The sequence below is a fragment of the Giraffa tippelskirchi genome, chromosome 13 (assembly GCF_054371585.1).
Source record: "Giraffa tippelskirchi isolate mGirTip1 chromosome 13, T2T-mGirTip1v1.2.pri, whole genome shotgun sequence".
Lineage (NCBI taxonomy): Eukaryota > Metazoa > Chordata > Mammalia > Artiodactyla > Giraffidae > Giraffa > Giraffa tippelskirchi.
Genome location: NC_137287.1, coordinates 22,372,825 through 22,386,577, shown reverse-complemented (window position 1 = coordinate 22,386,577; position 13,753 = coordinate 22,372,825). Strand labels below are relative to the sequence as shown.

At 39.1% G+C, this 13,753-nt stretch overlaps 1 protein-coding gene across 9 annotated transcripts in view; it reads left to right on the top strand.

The window, feature by feature from the left end:
- The window catches only part of LOC145531643 (phospholipid-transporting ATPase ABCA3-like), a 200,625-nt gene that overhangs the window by 78,700 nt on the left and 108,172 nt on the right, over nucleotides 1-13,753 (top strand). For 8 of the 9 annotated variants that reach the window (XR_014072620.1, XR_014072619.1, XM_081554583.1 and 5 more), the window contains 2 exons: nucleotides 1,056-1,173; nucleotides 10,718-10,872. Coding sequence is in view for 7 of the 9 variants with exons in the window: in XM_081554583.1 (XP_081410709.1) it covers nucleotides 1,056-1,173; nucleotides 10,718-10,872 (273 nt within the window). In the remaining 2 variants the exon portion in view is untranslated. Of the gene's footprint in view, nucleotides 1-1,055; nucleotides 1,203-10,717; nucleotides 10,873-13,753 lie in introns of all 9 variants that reach the window. The other variant, XM_081554576.1, reaches the window with a different exon arrangement.

Here is a 13,753-nt window from a genome sequence, read left to right as displayed (position 1 = left end):
GGATCAAATAAATATTTTAGGCTCCATGATCCACATAGAGTGTCTGTCACATATTCTTTTTTGTATTTTTTACCAAGTCTTTAAAAGTATAAAAAGCTGTTCCTAGTTTTTTGGCCATACAAAAACAGATAATGGACCATATTTGAGCTGCTGTTTGGAATCTTAAGAATTTCTGGACATGCTTTTGAAGTGAAGTGAAAGTCATTCAATCATGTCCGACTCTTTGCAACCCCATGGACTATACAGTCCATGGAATTCTTCAAGCCAGAATACTGGAGTGGGTAGCCTTTCCCTTCTCCAGGGGATCTTCCCAACTTAGGGATTGAACCCAGCTCTTCCGCATTGCAGACAGATTCTTTACCAGCTGAGCCATCAGGCTTTTATCAATAACTAAACTTCTGGCTTGGAGAAGCCAATGGCAACCCACTCCAGTACTCTTGCCTGGAAAATCCCATGGACGGAGGAGCCTGGTAGGCTGCAGTCCATGGGGTCGCGAATAGTCGGACACGACTGAGCAACTTCATTTTCACTTTTCACTTTCACGCATTGGAGAAGGAAATGGCAACCCACTCCAGTGTTCTTGCCTGGAGAATCCCAGGGATGGCGGAGCCTGGTGGGCTGCCGTCTATGGGGTTGCGCAGGGTTGGACACAACTGAAGTGACTTAGCAGCAGTAGCAGCAGCAGCAAACTTCTGGCTGAAATCATGGCATCAACTTTTCCAATCACTGGTGGCCGTTTCTGTGAGCTTTCCTAGATCCTGCTACAGTTGAGTAAACCCATAATTACAATATGATATTCTTTATACATAAAATATAAAGAAGTCTCCATTTTCCTTACCAAGTGTAAATAGATATACATACCACCAAGACTTCATACTTATTTTGACTAGTATACAAACTCACTGCACCTACATGTATTGTTCCTTGTTCACAGTATCATCTTCTTTATACAATGTGAGTTTGATGATATGATGTTTCTCCTAAGAATAGCATATAAGTGTCTTTCATAAGTGATAAGTGACAAATATCAAGTTATTCTTTTCTTTATTCCACAGGAATTAGGTGACAAAGTAGTAATAAACAATATGTCTTTGAATTTATATAAGGGGCAGATCACTATTCTCCTAGGACAAAATGGGGCAGGAAAAACCACAGCCTTGTCTATTCTCACAGGTATGTATTTGGTTCTATCCAGAGCAGCAGTCAGGTTCCTTCCAAACTGTAAATCAATCAACAACTTCTAGTGTTAAAGTATGTTGTCATTTCAGTGTTGTAGTTACAGTGTTATTATTACAGTTTCAATTATTTAAAACCAAGAGGCTCACATGATAAAATACATTAATTTAATCAGTTAAAAATGTGCCAGCTCTTTTTCTAGGAATAGATATCACAGTGGTGATTTCAAAGTTGTTACATTCAGTTTTATACTCTGGTAGAGATACTGACAAAAATGTGAAACATACAACACACCATAAATGAAAAGGAAGATGTAGAATACTATTAATCCAAAAGAATGACACCTAACCTGTTTTGGGCATGATGAATAGGGTAGTGACATCAATATGAGACAAACAGGAGATATAAAGAGCTATGATGGAAAGGAAAGAAGAACATTATATAAGCAAAGACTAGAAAACTGAAGAGCAGGGAACAGACATATGACTAGACTATGAAAGGAATGTAAATGATGGCAAAAGACAAAGATGGATGAATAATCAAAAGGTCAAATCATAAAAGAATTGGGGGAAGCCATGCATTAAAGTTTAGGATTTATTCTGAGAGCAATGAAAAGTCATGAAAGGATATTTTATGAAGGTTTATACTTTATAAATATTGCATTCACTAAAAAGAAAGAATGGATAAAGAATACTAGGGACCATTAGAACAATGAACTCTATGTTGAGTATAAGTCCTAGAGACTGGAGCAGGGCTGAGCCTAGTACTCAAGATAAAAACAGCCTCTGTTTGTTACAAAAGTGATGCCAAAACTAACAGGAGGGGCAGACGCTACTCATATTCTCTGCTGTTTTGTGTATTTGAACTGACTCCCTCTATGTCTGCTAAAACTTTTCTTAAAAGAATGACTGCCTAGCTAACACAAGGTCATGATTCAAGTTATCATTACCTTCATGATAATATTAATATATGCATAATATATATAGTCAATGTGCTTTATATAATTTGTCCTGGAATACATGCCATACTTTATTTTTCTTTTTTTGTGATGAGAACATTTTTTTTTACAAAATATTATTTTAGTTTCAGCCATATGACATAGTGAGTCAGTGTTTTTATACATTATGAAATGGTCATCACAATAATTCTAGTAACCACAGGTCGCCATACAGAGTTATTGCAGTATTGCTGACTATATTCCTTATGCTTTACACTTAGCTTTATACCCTCTAATGGATCATGTTGTTACAAATGACAAGATAGGTATAAATATAGATATATGTATCACATCTTGTCTATTCATCTAGCTCCTGTCCAGTAAATTTATCCAAGTCAGTGCTCCACTGAAGAGAGTAGGGGAGCTCTTGAGCCCCCGAGGAAGCCTTGTCCAAGTGAGCTGTTCCTTGTTTCCCATGTGTGGTTTGTCCCATTCAAAGACAAATAGTGTTTGGCTGACAGGTGCAACCCAGAGGCAGAAGAAGGCATCTTTCAAGTCCAAGCAAGTAAACCGTTCAGCTGTGGAAGGGATCAGTCCTAGCAGAGTGTACAGATTAGACACTGCCAGGTGCAGACTAGTTGTTGCCTTGTTTACAGCTCTTAAGCCCTGAACCAGACGGTAGTCATGCATCCCTGTCTTCTTCACAGGTAGTAATGGAGTGTTCCAGGGTGACTGGAATTTCATCAGAAGTCTATGTTGGAGTAGTCTGTCTCTATGAGCCTGGATTCCCAATCAGGCCTCCCAGGGAATTGGATACTGTCACAGTTTTACAGGCTGAGCTCCCCGTTTCATATAAATCAGGATGGGAGCATAGTGTTTTGCCAGACCTAGAGGATTTTTCTTGGCCCAAACTAGTGGGTACTCAGTCTCTAATTCAGGAGGAATGATCCTTTCTCCTGGAAGGGAGGAATACAGGTGTCATTCTTCTCTCCTTACAGCGAGAGTCATAATCAAGGAGGAGGGCAGTCCTGCTAGCTTTAGCTGAGTTGACCTGTCAACAGAAAAGGAAATCTGGGCCCCCATCTTAGCAAGCAGGTCTCTTCCCATCAAGGGGACAGGGCAGTCGGGCAGGTAGAGGAATTCATGCGCTACCTCATGGTCGCCCAGTTGGCATTGTCGTGGACTGCAAAACGGCCTGTGGGTCTCACCTGTGGCCCCGATGATGGTAGTTTCTTTTCCTAGGAAGGGGCCTATCTACTGGGTGACCACTGAATGCTCAGCACCTGTAGCCACCATAAAGTCCATTGGATAGCCCTCTTCTTTAGTTCTGACCATGGGCTCTTGGGGGCCCAGTTGAAGAGAGTCCAGTCCCCTGTACTTGGATTCTGCTCCAGCTAGCCCAGTCAGATTAGTGCTGGGTGGCTCAGGTTGATATCGGCTTGGGGGGGCGGCAGCTTTGGTTTTCTTTTCAGGGCAACTGGGGCCCTCATTTTTCCAGTGTCCCTTTTCCCTGGAATAGGCACACTGATCTCGGCTGAGGGGAACTCTCCTTTTCGGATCTGGACCTCTTGCCTTATGGGGTGGTCCTGCCAGGGGGTGCAGGCTTTGACAGGACACCTGCCAAGAGTGTGGCTTCTCACTTCATCTTTTTTTCTGCTTCTCAGCATGCTGTTTTGGTCACAATTGACAAAGACTTTGATGGCTATTTCTAGCAGTTCTGTGGCATTTTTACCTGCAAACCCTTCTAACTCTGTAATTTTTTTCAGATGTCCAGTTGGGCCTGTCCCACAAAGACTGAATTTATCATCCATTGATTTTCAGGGGCTTCAGGAACAAAGGGGTGAAGACCCAAAAGGCCTCACACAGCCTTTCGTAGAAAGCGGCTGGGCTTTCATCTGGCTTTTGCCCCACCACAGTGGTCTTAGCCATGTTAGTAGGCTTCTTAGCCCCAGCTTTTACCCCCTGCAGGAGGGCCTGTTGATACATCTCCAACTGGTTTCTTACCCTCTCAGTGTTGGGGTACCAGTGAGGCTCTTCCTTCAGGAACCTCTCCTGAGCCCAGTTCTCCATGTCTAATTGACCCCCTGGGGCATTGGCCTGGAGCCATTTTCTGACTCGTTGGTGCTCCTCTGTGTTGAATAGGGTGAGGAGAAGCTGCTGGCAGTCTACACAGGTTGGGCGGTGGGTCTGGAAGATGGATTCTAAGAGATCAACCATTGCTTGGGGCTTTTCAGAGTAGAAGAGGGGGGTGATGTTTCCATTTAAGGAGATCAGTCGTGGAAAAAGGCTGATATTAAAAAATGGGTCCTCCCTCTTGTAGGACCCATCAGTGGCAAAGCGCTGCAGCCCTTGAGTGGACATTTGTAGCACTGCTGAGGTAGACTGGAGGCGTCTACTCGTTGGTTTGGGGGTGGCATGCCTTGGGGACACAATAGTTTCAGGAGCATCAGGAGGAAGAGGTGAAACGGAAGGCAGTGGACTATCTGGTAAATGCAGATCTGCTGCTCTTGGCAGGGGAGACATGAGTATTTAAGGTGGGGGCACTGGAGGCATTTCCTCAGCCTCACCCTGGAGGATAGGTGGTTCCTTCTTGGTGCAAGGTCCTTTTCTTTGGTTGAGCTACTAGGACCTTACACTGTCCCTGACCTGTGGCATAGAATTGAACCCAAAGGGGCCTTAACTGGGCAATATCCAAACATTGATTGATATATGGGAATTGGTCCAGGTGGCCAGGGTCTCCCATTATGACTATGCACTGCTCGGACTATGGCACATCTAAGGTCCCTCCTGAGGACCATACAACCCCGAAGGAGGGCCACTCCAGGGTACAAAGAGTGTGCAGTTTTTCAGGACTCAATTTTACACCATAATCCCCAGAGAAAAGTGAAAGTGAAGGTCACCCAGTCCTGTCCAACTCTCTGTGACCCCATGGACTATACAGCCCATGGAATTCTCCAGGCCAGAATACTGGAGTGAGTAGCCTTTCCCTTCTCCAGGAGATCTTCCTAACCCAGGGATCGAAGCCAGGTCTCCCACACTGCAGGTGGATTCTTTACCAGCTGAGCCACAAGGGAAGCCCAAGAATACTGGAGTGGGCAGCCTATCCCTTCTCCAGCAGATCTTCCCGACCCAGGAATCGAACAGGGGTCTCCTGCATTGCAGACGGATTCTTTACCAGCTGAGCTATGAGGGAAGCCCCAACAATCCTTTCTTAAAATTCTTCACCATACACTCTAGGACGGTGGGTTTAGATGTCGTTGCCTATTATGTGGAAGTTCCTACCTGAGGCAGTGTTGCACAACAAAACAAAGGGAGACACTCACTTTCACCCACCTGGCTGCTCCCCTTATGGAGATTTAGGCACCTCTTAGCACTGGCAGGTCAGTATAAACACCAGACCCAGACCAGCCTCACAGGGAGGGATTAAATCCCCCAGAGGCTGGCACTGCCCTGAGCCATATGAGGTCACCATTGAAGCACAGGTTAGTATCCACTCAGGCTCCGTAGTTGGAAGATGGTGGAGAGCTGGCTCTCAGCTCAGTCACTCTCCTCACACACAATTGACAGACCACCCAAGGGAACAAACTGTATTCTGAGTGACTCTCCTGTCACTGGGAGGCGATCAAGCCCCGCTTCCACCATACGGTGGGTCCTGACTATATCAGATATCCCCGGGACACTCACTCATCTGACGTCCTGTCCTGGAACCCGCTTCTGCTCTCCTGAGTCAGTTGGGGAAGCGGCATGCGCCAAGGCTGGCTGGCGCATCTCGAGTGAGTTGGGATCTGGCAAATGGCCTGGGTGGCATCTATTTGTCTGTCACCAGGCGGCAGCCCCAGCTTTCTCCAGTTCCCCGACAATGGTAGCGCAAGGGGCCAACTCAGTTGTCGGCTTCCTGGCCAATGCACCAGAAAATGTTATAGAAACCGTGGTGATGGAAAGAGACAAGCAGCACTCAAAGATGCAGAGCAGCAAGGTTTATTCAGCACTGGTGCAGGCTCAGTGGAGTCATCTCCAAGAGTTGAGTGCCCTGGCTTTGTTCTGAGTATCTTTTATACAGGGTAAATTTCCCTCAAACAGCTCAGATCCCTCTCCTCCCCTGGTAGTCCAAGTTCCCATGGATGTAAACAGCAGGCAAGATCACAGAAGCGGAAGCAGTGATTGATGAGCAGCAGCTGTTAATACAAACTAACAGAAGGGAAAGCAAAAGGTTGTTGCTATAATTGGGGGCTTTGATCTCGCTCCCATTTCAAGATCATGGCATCCAGTCCCATCACTTCATGGCAAATAAATGGGGAAACAATGGAAACAGTGGCAGACTTTATTTTGTTGGGCTCCAAAATCACTGCAGATGGTGACTGCAACCATGAAATTAAATGACGATTGCTCCTTGGAAGAAAAACTATGACAAACCTAGACAGCATTTTAAAAAGCAGAGATACTACTTTACCGACAAAGGTTTGTATAGTCAAAGCTATGGTTTTTCCAGTAGTCATGTAGATGTGAGAGTTGAACCATAAAGAAGGCTGAGTGTGGAAGAATTAATGCTTTGAACTGTAGTGTTTGAGAAGACTCTTGAGAGTCCCTTGGACTGCAAAGAGATCAAACCAGTCAATCCTAAAGGAAATCAGTCCTGAATATTCATTGGAAGGATTGATGCTGAAGCTGAAACTCCAATACTTTGGTCACCTGATATGAAGAACTGACTCATTGGGAAAGACCCTGATGCTGAGAAAGATTGAAGGCAGGAGGAGAAGGGGATGACAGAGGATGAGATGGTTGGATGGCATCACTGACTTGATGGACATGAGTTTGAGCAAGCTCTGGGAGTTGGTGATGGACAGGGAAGCCTGGCATGCTGCAGTCCATGGTGTCATAAAGAGTTGGACACGACTGAACAACCGAACTGAACTGATTGTATGACATGGCAGTTTGTGTTCTGCTTTTTAGAACATAATTTCACATTAAAATTCTCTAATATCTCTATAGTCTATATACTTATCTTTTTCAAGGTGACATGGTATTTCTAATTGTTATATAATGTTCCTTTTAATAGCCATATGGTAATATGCTGTAATTAACTTAGTCATTTTCTTTTCTTTTTTTGAGTCTTCAGTTAAATAGCCTTATTTAGATGTCTTTGAATATAATTTTCCATTTTGGAGCACATATTTTTAATCATCCAAATAGATGAATAAAAATCATTGAGCATCCATTTATGATGTAGCCTCAACAAAGTGAATAAGAGGGAAATGACCTCAATATAATAAAGTCCACGTATTGCAAGTCTACACGTCATATCATCATCACCAGTGAAAAGCTGTAAGTTTTTCCTTTAATGTCAGGAACAAGACAAGGATACCCACATTGCCACTCTTATTCAGCACAATACTGGAAGTGCTACCTACAGCAATTAGGCAAGAAAAGGAAATTTGAAAGCATCCAAATCATGAAAGAAGAAGTAAATTTGTCACTATTTGCAGACAACATGGTTATATATATAAAAAACTCTAAAGACACCTCAAGAAACTATTAGTACTGACAAACAAATTTAGTTAAGTTTTAAGATACAAAATCAACGTATAAAAATCTTTTCTGGAACCTCCCTGGTGGTCTAGTGGCTAAGATCCACAATCCCAATGCAAGGGGCCTGGGTTCAATCCCTGGTTGGGGAACTAGACCCCACATGCTAGAACTAAGAATTTGCATGCAGCACTGAAGACCTGGCACAGTCAAATAAATATTTTTTTAATCTGTTCTGTTTCTATACATTAATAACAGACTATCAGAAAGGGAAATGTAGGAAAAAAGACAATCACATCAAAAAGAATAAAATACTTTTTGAATACATTTAACAAAGAAGTTAGAACACCTGTACAATGAAAAGTATGAGACCTGATTAAAACAGATTGAAGCAGACACAAATAAATGGAAGATATTTCATGCTCATGGATTGGAAGAATTAATACCATTAAAATGACCATATCAACGAAAACAATCTACAGATTAACTGCAATTTTATCAAAATTCCAGTGACACTTTTAACAGCAACAAAACAATACTAAAAATTGTATGGAACCACAAAAGATCGCAAATATCCAAAGAAGTCTTGAGAAACAACAAAGCTGGAGACATCAAGCTTCCTGATTTCAAACAATATTACAAAAATATAGTCATCAAATCAGGATGGTATTGGCATAAAAACGGACACATAAATCAATAGAACAGAATAGGGAGCCCATAGATAAGCCCACATTTATATGGCCAACTAATTTATGACAAAGGAGCCAGCAATAAACTAAGGAGAAAGCACAATCTCTTCAATAAATCATGTTGGAAAAACTGGACAGCCACACGCAAGAGAATGAAAAAATCACTATTTTATATCATACACTAAAATCAACTCAAAATCATTAAAGACATGAACATAAGACCTGAAACCATAAAACTCCCAGAAGATAGACGAGGCAGCAAGTTTCTTGACATTAGTCTTGGCTATAATTTTTCAATTTGACACCAAAAGCAAAGGCAACAAAATCAAAAATAAGTGGATCTATGTCAAACTAAAAAACTTTCACATAGTAAAGTGAAAAGGAACCTACCAAATGAAAATATTTGCAAAATATATTTCTGACAAAGTTAATATCCAAAATATATAAAGAATTCCTATAACTCATTAGCCAAAAAAAAGCAATTAAAAATGGACAGAGGATCTGAAGAGACATTTTTTCATAAAGACATACAGATGGCCAACAGGTACATGAAAATATGCTCAACATCACTTCTCATCAGGGAAATGCAGACCAAAACCACAATGACATCACTTTATATCTGTTAGAATGGCTATTATTAAAAATACAAGAAATAACAAGTATTGCCAAAGATGTGGAGAAAAAGGAACCTTCAGGGTAGAAATGTAAATTGCTGCAGCCACTATGGAAAATAGTATGGAGGATCCTCATAAAATAAAAATAGAACAACCATATCATTCAGCCATTCCAATTTTCATATATGTCTGAAGGAAATGAAAACACTAACTCAGAAAGATGCACACTCCCCACATCAGTGTTTGTTGTAGCATTAGTTACAATAGCCAAGACATAGATGAAAAACCTACATATACTTTGATGGATGATTAGATAAGGAAAATGTGGAGTTGACCTTCCTACCTACTTGGATAATTCATCTTGGAATTATCATATGAATGCAAAATTTCTATCTTATTTAAGCTTTTTTTTTTTTTATGTCTTAAGTCTTGGTTGCTTAGTCATGTCTGACTCTTTGTGACCCCATGGACTATAGCACACCAGGCTCCTCTACCCATAGTTTTCTAGGCAAGAATGCCGGAGTGGTGTGCCATTTCCTACTCCAGGGGATCTTCCTGAGCCAGACATCAAACCCATGTCTCTTGTGTCTCCTGCATTGGCACCCGGGAAGCCTTTAAAATTCTTTGCAGCCTATAAAGCAAGTTAGCCTTTACCCTAATTTACTGTCTGGTCCTCTGACCAGCAGCATCACCAGCATCACCTGGGAATGTGTTCAAAGTGCAAATAGATATATGAAGAAGTATATTATACAATGAAATATTATTCAGATATAAAAAAGAAAACAATCTGACCATTTGTGATAGCATGGATGGACCTCAAGGGCATTATACTAAGCGAAATAAATGAGATAAAGACAAATGCTGCATAGTCTCACTTATATGTGGAATCTTAAAAAAAAAAAAAACTTAAGCCACTCATAAATACAGAAAACATATTGGTAGTTCTCAGAGACAGGGGATGGGGACTAGGCTGAATGGATGAAAGGGGTCAAAAGGTACAAACTTCCAGTTATAAAATGAACAAGTCATGGGATTGTAATGTATAGCATGATGACTACAGTTACTAATACTGTACTGTAAATTTGAAGGTTGCTAAGAGAGTAAACCTTAAAGTTCTAACAATAAGAAAAAAGTTGTAACTGTATGGTGCTGGATGTTAACTCTAGTTTTATTCTTCATCATTTCACACTATATACAAATGTCAAATCATGTTGTACACTTGAAATTACTATAATGTTATATGTCAATATCTCAATAAAAAAGAATATATTCTTAAATAGGATAAACGATTCAAGTGTTTTAAATGGTTTTATAGTTTCATTTTTAACATATTATCAAATAATTTCCCATAAGACCTGAACTGATTGTTATTAACATTTAAATTTCTTCAGGACAAAAGTTACATATTCCAAATCTTATGTTTTCCTTAGCATCTACATAGTACCTAATATGGTTCACATATATAGTAATTGACTGATTGCAATGCAAATACATTGAAATATAGCAAATTATTTAAATGTTTTTATTACCAATATAACCCAATCCATTGTAGAAAATTAACATATTTAAGCAAAAATGAAAAGAAAAAGAAAATTAAGACAGCTAATCCTGCCACTGAGGTATAGCTATTGATACTTTCCTGTAACTATTCTTTTACAGGAGACAGTGTTAATTCTTTTGAGTAATTCACAGATAGACTGAATTTGAGATGCTAACTTGCAACATCTTATGCTTTCTTACCAAAGTTCAGTTCTGTCATGTCTTTGGCTTGTTTGTAGGTCATTACCCTCCTACCAGAGGACAGGTCTTTATTGATGGATATGACATCACAAAGAATATTACTGAAATTCGAGAAAATCTGGGCTTTTGCCCACAGGGTGACTTATTGTTTAATGACTTGACACTATCAGAACACCTTTTCTTCTACTCTATGGTGAGTCAAATTTTAAAAAATTATACAGTAAATTTACCTTTTTAAATATACAGATGTGTGAATCAGCACAATCACGATACAAGAAGTTTCATCACCTCCAAACACTCCCGCACACTATTCCTTTGTAGTCATCCCTCTCACACACACACCCCTTTCCATGCCGATAACTACTGGGAAAATCTACTGGTCTATCCTTTATCACTGTTGTTGTTTTGTCGTGTTGAGAATATTATATAAATGGAATCAAATAGTATATAACCTTTAGAGATTATCTACTTACACAGAGCGTAGTGCCTTTGGGATCTGTCTATGCTGTTGCGTGATCAGCAGGGTGTTTCTTTTAATTCCTTAATAGTATTTCATGTTTGCAGGTAACACAGTATACCAACTGAAGGGCACGGGGGTTGTTTCCAAGCATAACGAATATAAATAAATGTGTTCTGAGTTTCATGTATAAACATAGGTTTTATTTCTCTCGGAATAGGATTACTGCATCATATTTTAAGTGTTTAACTTTATAAGAAACTGCTAAACTGCTCTCCAGACTGGCTGTACCATTTTGCACTCCCACCAGCAAAGAGAATTTCAGTTGCTCCACATAATTGCCAGAATTTGATATTAATACTTTTAAAAAATTAACCGTTCTAATAGATGTGTAGTTTAATCATGGTTTCAATTGTCATTTCATGGATAGCTAATGATGCTGATCATTTTCATGTGCTTAGTTGCATGTTTACAGTCTTTTTGAAAACATATTTGTTCAGATCCTCTACCTTCTTTTAAAAATATGAGTTGTTTGTTTCCTTATTATTGAATTTTTGAGAATTCTTTATATATTCTGGATAAATGTCCTTTGATGGATATTCTTTGCAAATGTTTTTCTCAAACTGCAACTAGTCTCTTCATTTTCTTGACAATGTCTTTGGCAGAGCAGAAGTTTTAAATATTAAAATCAAATTCATCATATTTTTCTTAATGTTCCTGCCCTTGCTATCTTTTCTGGAACTCTGTGCCTGACCCCAAGACATGATTTTATTTTATATTTTCTTTTAAACTTTTGTATTTTTACATATTACACATATCTGTGATCCATTTGGAGTTACTCTTTGTATAAAGATGTAAAGTTTAGATCTATATTCATTTTTGCATATAGATGACTAATTGTTCTAACAGCATTTTTTGAAAATACTACTCTTTCATCTTTCAATTGCCTTTTGTGCATTTGTCAAAGGTCAAGTGGTCATACTTCTGTAGGTTTATATCTGAACTCTCTTTTCTGTCCCATTGACCTACGTGTATATCTCTTTACAAAAGGTCTCAATATAGATAGTGTTATTCATCCAAGTATATTCTTCTCCAAAAGCATTTTATCTATTAAGCTGTTTGGCCTTTCCTGAAAATATTTTGTATTATATTTTATATATCTACAAAAATTTGCTGTGATTTTTATCAATATTACATTAAATCTATCACTTTGGAGAGAATTAACATTGTTATTATGCTGAGATTTCACATACTTAGACAGAGTATCTCTTTCCATTAAATTAGATCTTTGATTTTTCCTAGTGTAGTATAATTGCTTTACAATGTTATGTTAGTTTCTACTGTACAATGAAGTGAATCAGCTCTATGTATACATATATCCCTTTCCTCTGAACCTCCCTTCCACCTCCCCATCCCATCCCTCTAGGTCATCACAGAGCACCAAGCTAAGCTGCATGTGCGATACAGCAGCTTCCCACTAGCTATCTGTTTTATGCACAATAGTGCGTATATGTTATCACCATTTTTAGGTTTCATTTTACAGATCCCATTGGAGAAGGAAATGGCAACCCACTCTAGTATTCTTGCCTGGAAAATCTCATGGACAGAGGAGCCTGGCGGGCTACAATCCATGGGTTTGCAAATAGTAGGACACAACATAGTGACTGAGCACATATAGATCCAATACCTATTTAAATGTGTGTGTGTGTATGTGTGTGTGTGTGTGTGTGTGTGTGTGTGTGTGTATTTCATTTCATGATTTGGAACTTTAAGGAATTTTTATTTCTAGTTGTTTATTAATTGCACGTAGAAAAATGATTGATATTTGTGTGTTGACCTATTATCCTCTGACCCTGCTAAGCTCACTTGTTAGGTTTAGGAGTGTTTTATAGATTCCTTGGTTTTATACATAGACAATCAGATCATCAGAGAATATGGACGGTTTCTTTTATGAGTGCCAATCTGTATGCCCTTTATTTCTTTTTCTTAACATGTTTCACTGGTTAGGAACAGTATGATACTGAATATGATTCTTGAGAAGGGGCATTCTTGACTTGTTCCCGATCTCATAGGGAAAGCATTTGGTCTTTCTTCATTAAGATTTTTTTTACATATATAATCTTTATCACCTTGAAAGTTCTTTCTATTTTGATTTTGCAGAGAGTTTTTATTGTTTGATCAGAGTCTCTTCCTGCATCTATTAATGAGTATGTGGTTTTTCTTCTTTTAGACTATTTTTACATACGGTAGATAGATTGATTTTCAAATATTGAGTCAGCCTTACATTCATAGGATAAATTTCACTTGGTCATGGGTTTTTTAAACATATAATTCAATTGGATTGATAATATTTTGCTCAGAACTAAGTTTATGAGGGATATTCACCTACAGTACCCTCTTCTTGATTTGCCTTTGTCTGTTTTGGTATCAGAGTAGTACTGGCTTCGTAAAATGAGTTGAGAAGTGTTCCTTCCCCTTCTATTTTATGGAAGAAATTATGTAGAATTTTTTATTTTTATTTAATGAAATAGTTAATTTTAATTTATTTCTTCTTTAAATGTTAGGTAAAATTTAGTAGTAAAATCATCTAAACCTGAAGATTTACTTTTCGATGTTT